The sequence below is a fragment of the Oncorhynchus keta genome, chromosome 30 (assembly GCF_023373465.1).
Source record: "Oncorhynchus keta strain PuntledgeMale-10-30-2019 chromosome 30, Oket_V2, whole genome shotgun sequence".
Classification (NCBI taxonomy): domain Eukaryota; kingdom Metazoa; phylum Chordata; class Actinopteri; order Salmoniformes; family Salmonidae; genus Oncorhynchus; species Oncorhynchus keta.
In genome coordinates, this window is record NC_068450.1 from 9,730,435 (window position 1) to 9,750,076 (window position 19,642).

General features: G+C 40.2%; 1 protein-coding gene across 50 annotated transcripts; it reads right to left on the bottom strand.

Annotated features, from left to right (window-relative positions):
• Nucleotides 1–435: 435 nt before the first annotated feature.
• On the bottom strand, nt 436–15,455 carry LOC118378171 (solute carrier family 25 member 48-like). 50 transcript variants are annotated; one of them, XM_052487489.1, is made up of 11 exons: nt 15,256–15,455; nt 10,817–10,860; nt 9,974–10,045; nt 9,010–9,262; nt 8,093–8,383; nt 2,712–2,748; nt 2,499–2,609; nt 2,337–2,447; nt 2,147–2,220; nt 1,897–2,081; nt 436–1,168 (listed from the first exon to the last, which is right to left on the bottom strand). In XM_052487489.1, the coding sequence occupies exons 1-11, from the start codon at nt 15,299–15,301 to the stop codon at nt 1,064–1,066; spliced, it is 1,329 nt and encodes a 442-aa protein (XP_052343449.1). In that variant the 5' UTR covers nt 15,302–15,455; the 3' UTR covers nt 436–1,063. The 50 variants fall into 50 exon arrangements, 43 of the variants coding, with proteins under 43 accessions (XP_052343449.1, XP_052343483.1, XP_052343455.1 ...); XR_008087100.1 differs by lacking the exons at nt 2,147–2,220; nt 2,712–2,748 and adding an exon at nt 2,221–2,271 and having other exon boundaries at nt 1,897–2,132; nt 2,374–2,447; XR_008087101.1 differs by lacking the exon at nt 2,712–2,748 and having other exon boundaries at nt 1,897–2,030; nt 2,147–2,271; nt 2,374–2,447.
• Nucleotides 15,456–19,642: the final 4,187 nt, after the last annotated feature.

Genomic DNA, 19,642 nt, shown 5'->3' on the forward strand with positions numbered 1-19,642 from the left:
GAAAACCTGCTCTAGGATATCAGCTTGTAAAGTTTTTTTTTTAGAGAACAGCGCCTTCTAGTGGAGCTTGTTTGTAGTCAACAGTTCATTCAAAACGTGTACGGGGGGGAGGGGGGTTGTGTGGTATGGGGGCCCAGGATAGAGTTTGGGAAACACTGTATTACTTGTATAGTGTAAAGACAGCTGTACAGAAGCACCCTGCCACCTGACTTTATCAGTCACCCACAGCCCTGAGATAAGGTTCTTCAGAAGGATTCTTCATTTGCCCCACTACATGCGTTCAGTAACAAGCTGCCAACATTGTGGGCCCCTGATGTTGTTGTTACCGTGTTTACTTGATTACTGTTACACGGCAGCAGCCTAGTATCTTTAAGGTTACTGCAGTCATTTAGAAAGCACTCTGACTTTTGGAGAGGATTCAAAGAAAGAATCCAATTTAAATTGAAACAATATGTTTATTAGATTTTCCAAGTAGAAGTGTACAGAAACAGTCCGTAACAAGAATTCCCCCCCCAAAAAAACCCACATTTAAAATAACTTTTAAGAAAAAATTATGTACAAAACTATGCCTCCTTGAGGAATGACATTTAATCTCTCTCATACTTATTTACAAATCACAAAGTTTAAACAGTTTAATTAAAAGCCTGGCACCAATGAAATATAATGATTCATGTGCGTATCATTATGGAGGTTAGAACTGGTTTTAACTGTTGGGTCCTAAAACGAGTTAATTCATGCAGTACAGCTTTATATTAAGCATACTGTTACTGTATATTATAGCACAACATATTTAAATGTATACATTTGTCAATTAATGTAAGGCACTTTCATTTAAGATATTTTCTTAATATAAGAAATGAGTATTTACACTTTATAAATAGATTGTATTATGGCCAGTAGCGCAGATAATTCTCAACTAGATCAATTCTCAAGTCAAGACACTCCCTACTTTCATGCTGCAAGGATTCAAATGATCTTCCTGAGGAAACCATTTGGAGTGTCCTATAGGACAAGAGGATAACTGTCAAGATAATGTCTCATGTATAATCCTTGTGTAGATACACTAGAGACCCCTGAAGAACTGCAGAGAGAGTTCGTAGCCCAGAAACATGGTGGCACTCATTGGGAAGCCTCGGACAGCGTTCACGGACGCTCCGCGGAAAAACACCTGGAGAGAGAAAATAATTACATACACGTGTAAAAAAGAAGAAAAAAGAAATTCAATTAAAACTTAATATCCTAATGTTCATAACAGCCAACCAAGCAAACATATTCGCTGAAACCACATGGTTAACACCTATTCAAGCTTATTCAGGCCAAGTGCCTCTCTTGTTAAATTATTGTCAGGTATTGATCAAATGTCTATGATCAGTCGTTGTCTGCCAAAACACATTTGAACCAGATCTGTCTGGTCACTTGGGGGGGATGTGTGACATAATACTATTGGCTATTTTGTTACATCACAAATTGACCAAAACCTGTTTGAACTCCCTCTTAACCTAGGAACGACCTTGGTAGTTAGTTAATAACTTTTCTTTGGAACAGATCTCGTCTCGCCCTTGTGACATGTTGAGTTGGGTTCACCTGAGTATAAACTTTAAAAGCTGACGGGAATCATACCTGCAGCTACTTAGTAGTGTCAGCAATTATCTATGCTGCCACAAAGCTACACCAAAACCACAGGCTACTGTATTACTTTACAAATGAAAATGTACTGATGAATCGATGTTAAATTACTACACGGTGGGCTGGTTTCCTGTACAAAGATTAGACCTACACATGGACAAAGAAGCATGTTCAATGATCTTCACCTAAAGTGCTGCTTTGTCCAGGTCTACAGACTCAATGGGAGTCCGGGAAACGGGCCCAGTGTGTACTGTGTGTCTGTTTGCTTACATGTATCCCCTCGGTCTTGTAGCTCTGAACAACGCAGTGGACAATCCCTCTGTATTTCCTAGCGTGGAGAGCGTCAGCCTGTAGTCTGCTCTTCACCACGTCTGCTGGAGTAGCCGTGACCCACGAGATAGAACCTGTAGACAGAAACACGTCAGCTGGAGTAGCCGTGACCCACGAGATAGAACCTGTAGACAGAAACACGTCAGCTGGAGTAGCCGTGACCCACGAGATAGAACCTGTAGACAGAAACACGTCTGCTGGAGTAGCCGTGACCCACGAGATAGAACACGTCTGCTGGAGTAGCCGTGACCCACGAGATAGAACCTGTAGACAGAAACACGTCAGCTGGAGTAGCCGTGACCCACGAGATAGAACCTGTAGACAGAAACACGTCTGCTGGAGTAGCCGTGACCCACGAGATAGAACCTGTAGACAGAAACACGTCTGCTGGAGTAGCCGTGACCCACGAGATAGAACACGTCTGCTGGAGTAGCCGTGACCCACGAGATAGAACACGTCTGCTGGAGTAGCCGTGACCCACGAGATAGAACCTGTAGACAGAAACACGTCTGCTGGAGTAGCCGTGACCCACGAGATAGAACACGTCTGCTGGAGTAGCCGTGACCCACGAGATAGAACACGTCTGCTGGAGTAGCCGTGACCCACGAGATAGAACACGTCTGCTGGAGTAGCCGTGACCCACGAGATAGAACCTGTAGACAGAAACACGTCTGCTGGAGTAGCCGTGACCCACGAGATAGAACACGTCTGCTGGAGTAGCCGTGACCCACGAGATAGAACCTGTAGACAGAAACACGTCAGCTGGAGTAGCCGTGACCCACGAGATAGAACCTGTAGACAGAAACATGTCAGAGGTCAGGAGATGTACTTTAGCATGTAGCAACAGAGTTGATCTATAATGTTTTAGAAGGTCCTTGTAAACAGGCTTTGGCTACAGTGATGTACATTAGCATGTAGCAACAGAGTTGATCTATAATGATTTAGAAGGTCCTTGTAAACAGGCTTTGGCTACAGTGATGTACATTAGCATGTAGCAACAGAGTTGATCTATAATGTTTTAGAAGGTCCTTGTAACAGGCTTTGGCTACAGTGATGTACATTAGCATGTAGCAACAGAGTTGATCTATAATGTTTTAGAAGGTCCTTGTAACAGGCTTTGGCTACAGTGATGTACATTAGCATGTAGCAACAGAGTTGATCTATAATGTTTTAGAAGGTCCTTGTAACAGGCTTTGGCTACAATCAGGGCATGTTCCAGTCAGCAAAGCTTTATATGTAATACAAATAATAATAATAAATCATTTGGTGGTAGAGAAGACTATAGCACTCAGTTAAGAGTGTAGCTACCATAGAGGTACAACCAGTTTTGGGTACTGACAGATTACATGTAACAGGGATTACATAATCAGATTACATCAACCCAGATGATTTACAGGGTAGCCTAGTGGTTAGTGTTGGACTAGTAACCGCAAGGTTGCAAGTTCAAATCCCTGAGCTGACAAGGTACAAATCTGTAATTCTGCCCCTGAACAGGCACTGTTCCTAGGCCGTCATTGAAAATAAGAATTTGTTCTTTAACTGACTTGCCTAGTTAAATAAAGGTAAAAATAAAAATAAAATAAATAAATGGATTGCAATTACATTCTTAAAAACAGCCAATTACATTTTGTAAAACGTCAATATGTTTCTTTAAAACACACTGAACTGGTAGGTTTTTGAAATCTGTGCTGAGATACACTGAACTGGCAGGTTTTTGAGACACACTGCTAGGAAGTCACCTTTCAGTGGTCACCTTTCTGTTCTAATCTATTAAAAAATCCCATTTGTCCTCTCCTTGTTGCTTTCCACACAAACATGTTTTATTTGACCAAAAACACCAGACCTTCAATTATTGAGAACTACAGTTGTAAAAGGAGGGTAAAACTACCAGAATTATTTTAGAATTCATCAAATCCTTGAAATATATCACAAGACATCTAGTGGCCCTTCGAGTACTTATCACAGATGTCTGTAATTATGTCTTGTCCCTCTGTGTGGCCGTATCAAAATATAATTAAATAAGATGATTTAAAATAGAAAACAGAATGACGAAGCTGTAAAACATCTAAATATAAAACATCTACTTAGTGAAAGGCTCCCGAGTGGCGCAGCGATCTAAGGCACTGCATCTCAGTGCTAGAGACATCACAATAGACACCTTGGTTTGAATCAAGGCAGTATCACAACCAGCCGTGATTGGGATCCCTGTAGGGCTGTGCACAATTGGCCTGGGTTTGGTCGGTGTAGGCCGTCATTGTAAATAATATATTTATTTTTTTAAATACAATTTTTGTTTAATATGAGAGTTTCAGCATGAAATATCCTTGACATATTTTTTTCACACTCTTGTATTTATTTTACTATGTCACTATGTATATTTTACTATGTCACTATGTATATTTTACTATGTCACTATGTATATATTTTACTATGTCACCATGTCACTATGTCACTGTCACTATGTATATATTTTACTATGTCACTATGTATAGTTTACTATGTCACTATGTATAGTTTACTATGTCACTATGTATATATTTTACTGTCATTATGCATATTGTACTATGTCACTGTCACTATGTATATATTTTACTATGTCACTATGTATATATTTTACTATGTCACTATGTATATATTTTACTATGTCACTATGTATATATTTTACTATGTCACTATGTATATATTTTACTATGGCATTATGTATATTTTACTATGTCACTATGTATATTTTACTATGTCACTATGTATATTTTACTATGTCACTATGTATATTTTACTATGTCACTATGTATATTTTACTATGTCACTATGTATAGTTTACTATGTCACTATGTCACTATGTATATTTTACTATGTCATTATGTATATTTTACTATGTCACTATGTATATTTTACTATGTCACTATGTGTTTGTTGTCGATGTTTTGGGGGTCAAACTGGTGGCAGAAACAAGTCAACAGTAGGAAGAGTTGCAGAGTTCATTGAAATTAATGCCATTGTTGATTAGATGCTTTTTTCATGAATTAGGCTTGAACCATATGGTTTAATTAAATCAACAACACCTTTCTCGAACATTCAAATGGAAGGAAGTAGTCATAATTAATCATTGTCACCTCTTAAGCCCATTCTGGTGGGAATCTGCTATAGACCACCAAGTGCTAACAGTCAGTATCTGGATAACATGTGTGAAATGCTTGATAATGTATGTGATATCAACAGTGAAGTATATTTTCTGGGTGATTTTAAATACTGACTGACTTATCAAGCTGCCCACTCAGGAAAAAGCTTCAACCTACCAGGGTAGTTACAAACAGCACAGGAACTAAATCATCAACATGTATAGATCACATCTTTACTAATGCTGCAGATATTTGCTTTAAAGCAGTATCCAAACCCGTAGGATGTAGTGATCACATTATAATAGCCATATCTAGGAAAACCACAGTTCCAAAGGCTGGGCCTAATATAGTGTATAAGAGGTCATAGAATAAGTTTCGTAGTAATTCCTATGTTGTTGATGTAAAGAATATTTGTTGTTCCGTGGTGTGTAATGAGGAGCAAACAGACGCTACACTTAACACATTTATGAAATAGCTTATCCCAATTATTAATAAGCATGCATCCATTAAGAAAATGACAAAAAACTGAAATCCCTGTTGATTGATGAGGAATTTTTTAAAAATTGTATGGTTGAGAGGGATGAGGCAAAAGGAATGGCAAATAAGTCTGGCTGTACAACCTATTGGCAAACGTACTGCAAATTTAGAAATCATGTGACTAAACTGAATAAAAATAAATAACTACCCTATGAAACAAAGATAACTGACATAAAGAATGATAGTAAAAAGATTTGGAGCACCTTCAATTACAATTTTTGGAGAAAAAGGCACACTCAGCGCCATCGTTCATTGAATCAGATGGCTCATTCATCACAAAACCCACTGACAGAGCCAACTACTTTAATGATTTTTTTTTCATTGGCAAGATTAGAAAACTTAGGCATGACATGCCAGCAACAAAACGCTGACACTACACCTCCCAAGTATATCTGACCAAATTATGAAAGACAAGCATTGTACTTTTGAATTCCGTATTAAAATTCTATCAACATTTAACATTTAACATTTAAGTCATTTAGCAGACGCTCTTATCCAGAGCGACTTACAAATTGGTGCATTCACCTTATGACATCCAGTGGAACAGCCACTTTACCATAGTGCATCTAAATCTTTTAAGGGGGGTGAGAAGGATTACTTTATCCTATCCTAGGTATTCCTTAAAGAGGTGGGGTTTCAGGTGTCTCCGGAAGGTGGTGATTGACTCCGCTGTCCTGGCGTCGTGAGGGAGTGTGTTCCACCATTGGGGAGCCAGAGCATCGAACAGTTTTGACTGGGCTGAGCGGGAACTGTACTTCCTCAGTGGTAGGGAGGCGAGCAGGCCAGAGGTGGATGAACGCAGTGCCCTTGTTTGGGTGTAGGGCCTGATCAGAGCCTGGAGGTACTGAGGTGCCGTTCCCCTCACAGCTTCGTAGGCAAGCACCATGGTCTTATAGCGGATGCAAGCTTCAACTGGAAGCCAGTGGAGAGAGCGGAGGAGCGGGGTGACGTGAGAGAACTTGGGAAGGTTGAACACCAGACGGGCTGCGGCGTTCTGGATGAGTTGTAGGGGTTTAATGGCACAGGCAGGGAGCCCAGCCAACAGCGAGTTGCAGTAATCCAGACGGGAGATGACAAGTGCCTGGATTAGGACCTGTGCCGCTTCCTGTGTGAGGCAGGGTCGTACTCTGCGGATGTTGTAGAGCATGAACCTACAGGAACGGGCCACCGCCTTATCAACACGCAAACAGTTCTTAAAAATGTCCTACATTTTCCTCTCTATGTGTGGTTGTTCGTCTTATCATCTCGCTCGATGGAAGTTCATAGTTCACCCATTACCCAACTTTAAAACAAAAAACCACTACATCACTGATAATACAGAGGTCTGTTTGTGAGAAGCTTGATTAGTAATGCCTAGGAATACAAACATGTGAATGCTATGTATTTTGACAAGAGAGAGAACAGTATTGATGTTAAGAGTTGATCATTTTCAGCATTTACAACTGACTGAACAGTTGATGCTACATGACAGTGTGAATCATTTATCATATTTCAGAGGTATACCATTAAAACTGTATAGCGAATAGGCTAGGTGTTCATCTCGGAAAAACCCTAGACCAGAGCTGCCCAACCCTCTTCCTGGAGATCTACCGTCCTGTGGGTTTTCAGTCCAAATGTAATTTAACACACCTGATTCTACTTACTAGCGGCTCAACAAGACCTTAACTAGCTGAATCAGATTTGCTAAATTAGGGTTGGATTGAAAACCTACAGGACAGTAGATCTCCAGGAAGAGGGTTGGACTGAACCTACAGGACAGTAGATCTCCAGGAAGAGGGTTGGGCACCCCTGCCCTAGACCCACTCCAATTCGCATATCGCCCCAATAGATCCACAGATGACGCAATCTCAAATCGCACTCCACACTGCCTTTTCCCACCTGGACAAAAGGAACACCTACGTGAGATTGCTATTCATTGACTACAGCTCAGCGTTCAACACTATAGTGCCCTCTAAGCTCATCACGAAGCTAAGGACCCTGGGACTAAACACCTCCCTCTGAAACTGGATCCTGGACTTCTTGACGGGCCGCCCCGAGGTGGTGAGGGTAGGCAACAACACATCTGCCACGCTGATCCTCAACATGGGGGCCCCTAAGGGGTGAGTGCTTAGTCCCATCCTGTACTCCCTGTTCACCCATGACTGCATGGCCATGCACGACTCCAACACCATCATTAAGTTTGCTGATGACAACAGTGTTAGGCCTGATCCCCGACAACGATGAGATAGTGAGGTCCGGAAGGCGGTAGACTAAAACTCAAACCTGGTTACAGCCCTGCTAGCAATGTCAGGATTGTGGGTTTGATTTATTATTTGTCCTAACAACCCTCCACTAGTACATTCTCTGGCCTAGTGGAAACCAAAACGAGGCCACGGTTTCAACAGAATGCTCCTTTATCTGACCTAAAGGCTACTTTCAAATTTGCTTCCACCAATCACAACAGTAACATTATCATCCTTCCGTAAACACCTTCCAGTTACCTGCCAGTCCTCCAGACACCCATACAGTACAGGGATGAGGTGATGACCTCCCTTCAGGGGATAGCCAGCGACGGAACAACGCGTAGGGGATGAAGTACAGCGTGTACCCAGGGACATCTCTCAGGACCATGGCCCCGGCTCCTCTGTAAAGCCCCCGGATCCCCTCGGTCCGCAGTATGGAACTGATGCAGTGGATGGGCCCTCTGTAGGTCGGCTGGCCCTGGAGAGTCATGGAGCGCACGGCGATGTTACTGTTCACGTTTCCGGTCGTCCCGGCGAGGTCCAGGTTCTCTAAAATACACAAGGATTCAAAACAATGATTAGATTCTACTTCCCTTTATTGATCACTCATGCAGGAAGAAGACAATCCAAACTATGGGTCAACCTTTTATTTTTTACCTTTTTAACTAGGCAAGTCAGTTAAGAACAAATGCCTATTTTCAATGACAGCCTGGGAACAGTAGGTTAACTGCCTTGTTCAGGGGCAGAACAACAGATAGGTTAACTGCCTTGTTCAGCCTTGTTCAGGGGCAGAACAACAGATTTGAAGATTTGAAGGATAGTTGTACTAAAGGAAATACCTTCTAGAATTGTCTGAAGGGTAGTTGTACTGAAGGAAATACCTTCTAGAATGGTCTGAAGGGTAGTTGTACTAAAGGAAGTACCTTCTAGAATGGTCTGTAGGGTAGTTGTACTAAAGGAAATACCTTTTAGAATGGTCTGAAGGGTAGTTGTACTAAAGGAAGTACCTTCTAGAATGGTCTGTAGGGTAGTTGTACTAAAGGAAATACCTTTTAGAATGGTCTGAAGGGTAGTTGTACTAAAGGAAGTACCTTCTAGAATGGTCTGAAGGGTAGTTGTACTAAAGGAAATACCTGTAGAATGTTATAAAATGTTGTATTGGGCTTTGACTTTACCTGCTAGACAGGGCAGAGTCTGCATCTGCAGTCTTATCTTAACTAAGTCGACCGGAGCTCCGAGTCCCACTGACATCAGCCCTGTCAACATGCTGGCCAGGGTCATGTCCAGCATACCACACGACTGTCTCTCGTCACCATGGCGGAACTTGCTTATAACCCTCTGTGTGTTGTTGAAGAACCCAAACACCACTGAGTTATACACAGTGATGCTGGCCAGCGGGAAGGAGAGACCCTTGAAGAAGCCAGCAATCTAGGTGGAAGAAAAATGAGAGGTTTTATGGAACAATTTGTTTTGCAGAAGGCCTGGGTCCCAGTGTACCACGTGGCCTTTGGCAGCTTTAAGCATTCTCTTTCTCCCAGAGCGCCCTCCTCTTCTTTCCAGGTTTTTCTCCCCCAGTACAGAGAGAGTATTCACAGCAAGGCACAATCATTTTTTTATAAAACAAAAGCACAGTTGCTTCAAAAGTCACATTTTTTTCCATTCCAGAATTGTCACAGCTAGGCCTAAAGTATAATCTACAGGTGAGAGTGTGAGTTGAATATAGGATATTATTAATGAACTTTTACAGTAGTTGTCGAGGCTGACACGTATGTCCATGTACTCTACAGTTCTAAAGGAAACCATACTCATACAACAACGACAAATGGTTTATCAAGCCAAATATTATCCCATGGCTTTATCTGGGTTCCATTCCCTTTGAGACCACACACAAAATGTCCATGTTCGCATGACTGTAAATTGCTTTGAATAAGAAAGTGTCTGCTAAATGGTCTATATTTCATTTAGAGTACAAGAGTAGTGACAAATCAAATAATATGAGTCACATGTGCCTGAATAAAACAGGTTTAGGTAGGTAGACCTTTACAGGGAAATGCTTACTTACAAGCCCCTAACCAACAATGTAGTAAAAACAAAATAATATGAATAAGAAATATAAGTAACAACTAGTTAATCACTAACCGTTTCCTTTCTGTAGATTTGGAGGACACAGTGAAGGGTGTTCTTGTATCCTTTCCCAGCTTGTAAACGAGTCTGTTGGGTAGAATCATAGAATGGGAAATGATAAGAACCTCAACATTCCTCCTACATAAAACAACGGCCTACACAATCTACAGCATGTAGGCTAGGTGATGCGTGCTAACAGGTTTTAATGTTACTGCAGGCCTATGGCCATCTAAATGGTAACTGTGTATGTACAGATACAGTAATATTGCATGTTTGGTAAAAAAAAACAACCAAGGTTTGACATTAAGGGTTGATCTATTGCCTAGAGCAAGTGAACTGAACAGTTATGCAAATTGAGCCTGCTCAGAGGTTACCCCCACTGGGCATTAAAAAAAAAATCTAGATATTTTTTTACTGGCAGCAATGAAACTGCAGGCATTGATCTGCCTGGTTCCCCTCCATAGTTTAAATGAAAGAGACAATGTAAGGCATTTGTGTGTGCTTTTCAGACCTTAATGTCAATCCCTGATTTAAACCCACAGTAGGTTGGTGGCACCTTAATTGGGAAGATGGGCTGGTGGTAATGGCTGGAGTGGAATGGTATCAAACACATGGTCTCCATGGTTTCCAGGTGTTTGATTCCATTCCAATTGTGTTGTTCCAGCCATTATTATGGGCCTTCCTCAACTCAGCAGCCTCCACTGTTTAAACCTCATCGGACAGTTTCCTGTACACAGATTAAGGCTTAACCTGAATTTAAACTCAAGATAAACAGAGAATGTCCTTTCAGTTCAAGGCTAGGCTTGATCAGTGTCTGGGAAACCAGTCCTTTATGTGTTGAACTGTGTCCTCATGTACCTTGACTGTGTCCAGAGGATGACCCACAATAACACTGGAAGCTCCTATTGGAAAAAACAGATGGAAACCACATTTAGAGGAGTGAGAAGGGATAGATAGGGGTGAAAGAGAGAGGGGGGAGAGACAGTGAGAGTGAAAGAGAGATGGGGGGAGAGACAGTGAAAGAGACCGGGGGGAGAGACAGTGAAAGAGAGAGGGGGGAGAGACAGTGAAAGAGAGCGGGGGAGAGAGAGTGAGAGTGAAAGAGAGAGGGGGAGAGAGAGTGAGGGTGAAAGAGAGAGAGGGGGGAGAGACAGTGAAAGAGAGCGGGGGGGAGAGAGAGTGAGAGTGAAAGAGAGAGGGGGGAGAGAGAGTGAGGGTGAAAGAGAGAGGGGGGGAGAGACAGTGAAAGAGAGCGGGGGGGAGAGAGAGTGAAAGAGAGCGGGGGAGAGAGAGTGAGGGTGAAAGAGAGAGAGTGAAAGAGAGAAACACACACAGAACCGAAGAAAATTAACATTAACAAATGGTTTGATGAAGAATGCAAAAACCTAAGAAAGAAATTGAGAAACCTATCCAACCCAGAAAATGCCTTCACTATGGTGAATCACTAAAACAATACAGAAATATATTATGGAAAAAGATGGAACAGCACGTCAGAAATCAGCTCAATGTAATTGAAGAATCCATAGACACTAACCACTTCTGGGAAAATTGGAAAACACTAAACCAACAACAACACGAAGAGTTATCTATCCAAAATGGAGATGTATGGGTAAACCACTTTGGCCCTTTAACAAAGAACAAGCAGCAAAAACATTTACATGATCAAATACACATCTCAGAATCAACTATTAAAGACGTCCAGAACCCACTGGATTCTCTAATTACATTGAATGAACTACAGGACAAAATACAAACCCTCCAACCCAAAAAAGCATGTGGTGTTGATGGTATCCTACATGAAATGATAAAATATACAGACCACAAATTCCAATTGGCTATACTTAAACTCTTTAGCATCATCCTTATCTCTGGCATCTTCTCCAATATTTGGAACCAAGGACTGATCACCTCAATCCACAAAAGTGGAGACAAATTTGACCCGAATAACTACCGTGGAATATGCATCAACAGTAACCTTGGGAAAATCCTCTGCATTATCATTAACAGCAGACTTGTACATTTCTTCAGTGAAAACAATGTACTGACCAAATGTAAATTTGACTTTTTACCAAATTACCGTACAACAGACCATGTATTCACCCTGAACACCCTAATTGACAACCAAACAAACCAAAACAAAGGCAAAGTCTTCTCATTCTTTGTTGATTTCAAAAAAGCCTTTGACTCAATCTGGAATGAGGGTCTGGTCTACAAACTGATGGAAAGTGGTGTTGGGGGTAAAACATACAACATTATAAAATCCATGTACACAAACAACAAGTGTGCGGTTAAAATTGGCAAAAACACCAAATAATGCATGCAGAGCAGAATTAGGCCGATAATGATCAAAATCCAGAAAAGCTGTTAAATTCTACAACCACCTAAATGGAAGCGATTCCCAAACGTTCAATAACAAAGCCACCACCTACAGAGAGATTAACCTGGAAAAGTCCCCTAAGCAAGCTGGTCCTGGAGCTCTGTTCACAAACACCCCAGAACAACAACACAATTAGACCCAACTGAATCATGAGAAAACAAAAAGATAATTACTTGACACATTTGAAACAATTAACAATAGAATTGAGAAAATTAGATTGCCGTTTTAGCACTAAATAGAGAGTACACAGTAGCAGAATACTTGACCACTGTAACTGACCCAAACTTAAGGAAAGCTTAGACTATGTACAGACTCAGTGAGCATAGCCTTGCTATTGAGAAAGGCCACCAAAGGCAGACCTGACTCTCAAGAGAAGACAGGCTATGTGCACACTGCCCACAAAATGAGGTGGAAACTAAGCTGCACTTCCTAACATCCTGCCAAATGTATGACCATATTAGAGACACATATATCTCTCAGATTACACAGATCCACAAAGAATTTGAAAACAAACCCAATTTTGATGAACTCCCATTGCTACTGGGGGAAATGCCACAATGTGCCATCACAGCAGCAAGATGTGTGACCTCTTGCCACAAGAAAAGGGCAACCAGTGAATACAACCCATATTTATGTTTATTTATTTTCCCTTTTTAACTTCAACAATTTCCACATAATATGACATTTGAAATCTCTTTATACTTTTGGAACTTTTGTGAGTGTAATGTTTACTGTTAATTCATATGGTTTATTATCTATTTCACTTGCTTTGGCAATGTTAACACATGTTTCCCATGCCAAAGCCCTTAAATTGAAATTGAATTGAAAGAAATCATGCAGGACATTATACGCAATTAAAAAGCGAATTCAAATCTAAATACTTATTAAAATTGCCTAAATCAAATTTAAATGTGTCATTGAACCAATTGCACTTCATGGCAGTGAGGTGTGGGGTCCAGTTACAAAACAAGATTTTACCCTACGGGACAAACACCCCATTGAAACCCTGCATGCAGAGTTCTATACGATTATCCTACATGTCCAGAGGACAACTACAAACAATACATGCAGGGCAGAATTAGGCCAATATCCACTAATGGTTGTTGCTCATACATATATTTATTTATTTTATTTCATTCCTTTACTTAGATGTGTGTGTATTAGGTATTTGTTGGGGAATTGTTAGATTACATGTTAGATACTGCTGCACTGTCAGAACTAGAAGCACAAGCATTTCGCAATAACATCTGCTAACCATGTGTATTTGACCAATACAATTTGATTTGATAATAAGAAAAACTCAAAATAGAGCAATTACATTTCGGAAACATCTCAAATACAGTGACACCCTCTCATATCATCACCAAGCCCTGCAATGCCAAGAACTGAGAAAAGAGTCCCCTCATCCAGCTGGTCCTGGGGTTGAGTTTACAAATCTGTTCTACTAACACACTGAAGTCTCAGGACCAGAACATCGAATCAATCAGAATAAAATACAACAGTCAAAACACAACTATATTACCTATTGGGAAACATAAGCACAAATAAAAATGCAGCGCTATATCGCACTAAATCGACAGTACACCAGGCAAACTATTTGACCAAGGTTACTGATCAAAACCTTGGGAAAACCTTGACAAAGTACAGGCTCAGCGACTACAGCCATGCACCACAGCTGATCCTGTGACAGAACTGCATTTCCTAACAAAATTTCAAAAATATAAAACAATGAGTGTAATTACCCCAAATGTAAAACCCTTATTCAAAGTTTCAAAGACCTCTCTGATGACAACAGGCTACCCGTCCTGTTGGGGGAGGACGCAGAGAGCTGTGGGTTGGCAGCACACTACATTGCTGCCTGCCATAAAACGAGGGACAGTGTCTGACAGACCAACCAACCTGCACATGTCCTTGATGCCATTGTTATTGTCCATTGTATGGTTATTTTAACCCTTGAATATTGTTGTTACTGATTGTCCCGTTGACAGTATTGATTATTATTATTATTATTATGTTAATATCGCAAATGTATCACTTAATCGCCAAAGTACGCTTTGGCAAGATGTCCCATTGTTACGTCATGCCAATAAGGCAAATTGAATTGAAAGCGAGTGAGATAGAGGGAGAGATAATAACAACATAATGTTGTTTTAGTGACACACTGCCTAGAACATCCAACCCTCCTCAGACAATACAACTATAGTACCACAGATTTCAGCGAAGTACGGAGAGAACTGGGAGAATCATGTCCCGCCAGACAGTCTCAACAGCATTTTAAAAACACAACCACAGCTCTACCTCTGTTTCGGGATCATTCTGACTCAACATTTTCAAAAACAAACAAACAAACAAACAAACAAACAAACGTAGGCCGATAATGTTCATAACTACAGTAGTCTGCCTATAGGCGAATAATAGGCAATGAAGAGTGAGAACAAGCTACAGCATTCCACAGATAGCATTATGTAATGTGAAACTTACTGTACCCCTTTACTGCTCGTTCAGATAGCGCGCCTTGCAGAAGTAGAATATAGAAAAGGAATACTTTTTCTCAAACTAAATAGTCAAACGTGTTGGAACTGTTTATTTAATTATTAACTCCCGTTAAGTGTTTGATCAAAATGATAACATGTCAAGCTATGTGGGCAATTACATGAGGAAACTCTGTGTATGCTTCCCATTGTTTAAACTTTGTTCCAATGATTCATTTTTAAAATGTAGAATAGAACATAGATGAAAAATAGACCTAGGGTTAGGGGTTAAACAAACATAGTAAATGTATTCAAATGAAAAACAAACGTTTATTTGTCTAACACACAAACAAACCAAATCGACATACAATTGTCCAACACGTGCTCTATCCCAAACTCATCTCTAATTCTACAGCTAATTGACTAGTTAAAAAATAACGGACACTCACCTCCAATCCACCCTGCAAGGAAGTCATCTAAATGAAAACAATTCATTTTTGGATGCTCTTAATATACCTTTTCTTTTGTCACTGTCACCAGTCAGTCACTTGTGAGCAGAAATCTTAATTGTCTGGAATCGAAAGTCGATACAGACAAGCGGGGTAGAAACAAAGTAAAACAAATGTACTTTCCAAGCATCTTTGTAAACCTCTAGATAGGTGTAGGAGGGTCAGTAAACATAAAAACGTTGAGAGGGATTGGACGTCTCTAAACCAATCAGCATCTAGGATTTCTGTACAGCATTTGCGGTCTCAAAACAATGGGCATGCTCGTTTTGCATGGTCCGGTGCCCCGGTAGTAGTGTTAAAACGTCAGGAGAAATGGAATCTCCTATAACAGGACACCGGGCGATGCTAAACAAACTTGCCCTGATGACCTTCAAGCCGTCCAAAATTGTTTGTGCAGTTGGGAATAAAATAACGTCATAAATACTGTAAACCAAGAGGAATGTGGATGTAAACAAAATATAATCTTCATTGGTCACTTACATAATTAGCCACATGGGAGGAGACTGATTAATAAAGACAGCATTTTAGTACAAATGCATAATGGAAATGTGCTATATCATATCACAAAACATTTATCAACTTATTTGGGCAACACAAATAAACTCCATAAACGTTGTGAAACAGCTTTTTTTCTTCTTTTTAGTTGTTAATAAGTTATTTTCCTAATTAATAGGCTATATAGCAAACTAACCATATATATTGTGAAAGAGGAGATAACATAACAGGGTTGAAGACACACCCAGACATATTGCCTAGAAAAACACACATATAGCACTCAAAGATAAGAAACCATTACACTGCAGAATGGAAAATTACAAGTAAAATATGGTGCCAGAAGTGGAACAGAGATACTTTCTGTTTGCTTGCACCTCTGGACCGCAAGACTCATTCAGAAAACCCCAATTACTATTAAGGATCTGCCCCTTTTTTCAATTTTCGTCTAAAATAACATACCCAAATAGAACTGCTTGAAACAAGGATATGCATATTCTTGATACCATTTAAAGGGAAACACTTAGAAGTTTGTGGAAATGTGAAATGAATGTAGTAGAATATAACACAATAGATCTAGTAAGAGATAATACAAAGAAAAAAACAACCGTTCTTTTGTATTTTCTTTGTATCATCATCTTTGAAATGCAAGAGAAAGAACATCATGTATTATTCCAGTCCAAACACAATTTAAAATTTGGCCACCAGATGGCAGCAATGTATGTGCAAAGGTTTCGACTGATACAATGAACCATTGTATTTCTGTTCAAAATTTTGTATCGAGACTGCCCATATGTGCCTAAATGGTTTATTAATAACTTTAAGTTCATAACTGTGCACTCTCCTCAAACAATAGCATTGTATTCTTTCACTTTAATAGCTACTGTAAATTAGACAGTGCACTTATATTATAAAGAATTTGTCGCTTTCTGCCCATGTCAGATATGTCTATGTCCTGGGAAATGTTCACGTTACTTACAACCTCATGCTAATCACATTAGCCTACGTTAGTTCAACCATCCCGATCCTGTAGAGGATAAAAACCGACACTTTTATTAGCATGTGCATTTAGTGAAAGTATTAATACCCCTTTACTTGTTCCCAAAAATGTGTGTTACAACCTGAATTAAACATGTATTAAATCTATATTATTTTCACCTATCTACACTCAATACCCCAAAACGACAAAGTGAAAACATGTTTTAGACATTTTTGCAAATTTATTGAAAATAAAATACAAATAATATCAAATTTACATAAATATTAACACCCCTAAATCAAGTCTTTGCACACCTGGGTTGTACAATACCTGCACATTATTCTTTAAAAAAGTCTTTAAAAACGTCTTATGGCTGGGGGGCAGTATTGAGTAGCTTGGATGAATAAGGTGCCCAGAGTCAACTGCCTGCTACTCAGGCCCAGAAGCTAAGATATGCATTATTATTAGTGGATTTCCATAGAAAACACTCTGAAGTTTCTAAAACTGTTTGAATGATGTCTGTGTATATAACAGAACTCATATGGCAGGCAAAAACCTAAGAAAAAAATCCAACCAGGAAGTTGGAAATCTGAGGTTTGTAGTTTTTCAACTCTTTTCCTATCCAAGACAGTGTAAATTTGGTCCGATTGCACTTTCTAAGGCTTCCACTAGATGTCAACAGTCTTTAAGAACCTTGTTTCAGGCTTCTACTGTGAAGGGGGAGCGAATGAGAGCTGTTTGAGTCAGGGGTCTGGCAGAAGGCCATGAGATGGTCACGCATGTGGCCGTGAGAGCGACCTGTGTTCCATTGCATTTCTAAAGACAAAGGGATTGCCCGGTTGGAATATTATTGAAGATTTATGTTAAAAACATCCTAAAGATAGATTCTTTACATCGTTTGACATGTTTCTACGAACTGTAATGGAATTTTTTCACTTTTCGTCTGCAGTAAGTGCCTGTGCCTTATGAATTTGGATTTGTGAACTAAACGCGCAAACAAAAATGAGGTATTTGAACAAACATTTATTGTGGAACTGGGATTCCTGGTAGTGCAAAGGTAAGTGAATATTTATAATGCTATTTCTGACTTCTGTGGACTCCACAACATGGCAGGTATCGGTATGGCTTGTTTTGGTGTCTGAGCGCTGTACTCAGATTATTGCATGGTGTGCTTTTTCCGTAAAGCTTCTTTTGAAATCTGACACAGCAGTTGCATTAAGGAGAAGTTTATCTATAATTCCCTGCATAACGATGTATCTTTTATCAATGTTTATTATGAGTATTTCTGAAAATTGATGTGGCTCTCTGCAAAATCACCGGGTGTTTTGGAAGCAAAACATTACTGAACATAATGCGCCAATGTAAACTGAGATTTTTGGATATAAATATGAACTCTATTGAACAAAACATATATGTATTGTGTAACATGAAGTCCTATGAGTGTCATCTGATGAAGATCATCAAAGGTTAGTGATTCATTTTATCTCTATTTCTGCCTTTTGTGGTGGGATTAACAACAAGTGTATCTTTAAAATGGTGTATAATACTTGTATGTTTGAGGAATTTAAATTATGAGATTTCTGTTGTTTGAATTTGGCGCCCTGATGTCAATGAGCGACTTCATTTGACACTCATTATAAAAGAATAAGAATCCATAAAAATATATTTTTTTAACAATACACACTTAAAATAGTTAATGAATGCAAGCACTTTCACTGGCTGTTGTCAAATCGATCCCGTTAACGGGATTTCAGCCCATCTCATCCCTAAGAAGTTTTTAAGCTCTGTCAAGTTGGTTGTTGATCATTGCTAGGCAGCCATTTTCAAGTCTTGCAATAGATTTCTAAGCAGATTTAAGACAGAACTGTAACCTGGCAACTCAGGAACATTCAATGTCATCTTGGTAAGCAACTTCAGTGTATACATTCACCAGTCAGTTTATTAGTTATGCCCGTCTAGTACCAGGTTGGACCCCCCTTTGCCTCCAGAACAGCCTGAATTATTTGGGGCATTCGTGTCAGAACCGTTCCACAAGGATGTTGTTCTATGCTGACGCGATGGCATCGCGTAGCTTCTGCAGATGTCAGTACATTTATGCTGTGAACAGCCTGTTTCATCAAAGATAAGATGATGGGTTGCGGTCTTGGGACTGTACAGGCCGTTAAAGTCAACTGAACTTGCACATGCCCACTGGAGCTGCTGCTTATGGGGCAGCAGGTAACCTAGTGGTTAGAGCGTTGGGCCAGTAACCGAAAAGGTGCTGGAGAAAATCCAGATCTGACAAGGTAAAAATTTGTCATCCTGCCCTGAGCAAGGCAGTTAACCCATTGTTCCCCAGGTGCCGGAGATGTGGATGTCGATTATGGAAGCCCCCCAAACCTCTCCGATTTGAATGCATTCAGTTGTACAACTGACTAGGTGTCACCCTTTTCTTGTTTATAGCTGATTGGCGTGAAATCAGGTTTTGTCGTTTGCTGCAATAGCCCAACCGTGACAAGTATCCACGAGTTGTGCTTTCCCGAGATGCCATTCTGCATCCACTATTGTTATTTGTCTGTTTTTGGCCAGTCTTTTAGCTTGCAGGTTTCTTTCCATTATCATTCGAAATCTCTCATCAACAAGCTATTTTTGCCCACAGGACTGCTTCTGACTGAATGTTTTTTGTTTGTCGCACCATTCTCGATAAACCCTAGACACTGTCGTGCTTGAAAAGCCCAGGGGGACAGCCTTTTCTGGGATACTGGATCTGGCACACCTGGCACCCAGGAGGACAGCGTTTTCTGGGATACTGGATCTGACACCGATAATCATGTCGCGTTCTAAGTCGTTTAGGTCACTCGTTTTGCCCCTTCTAAA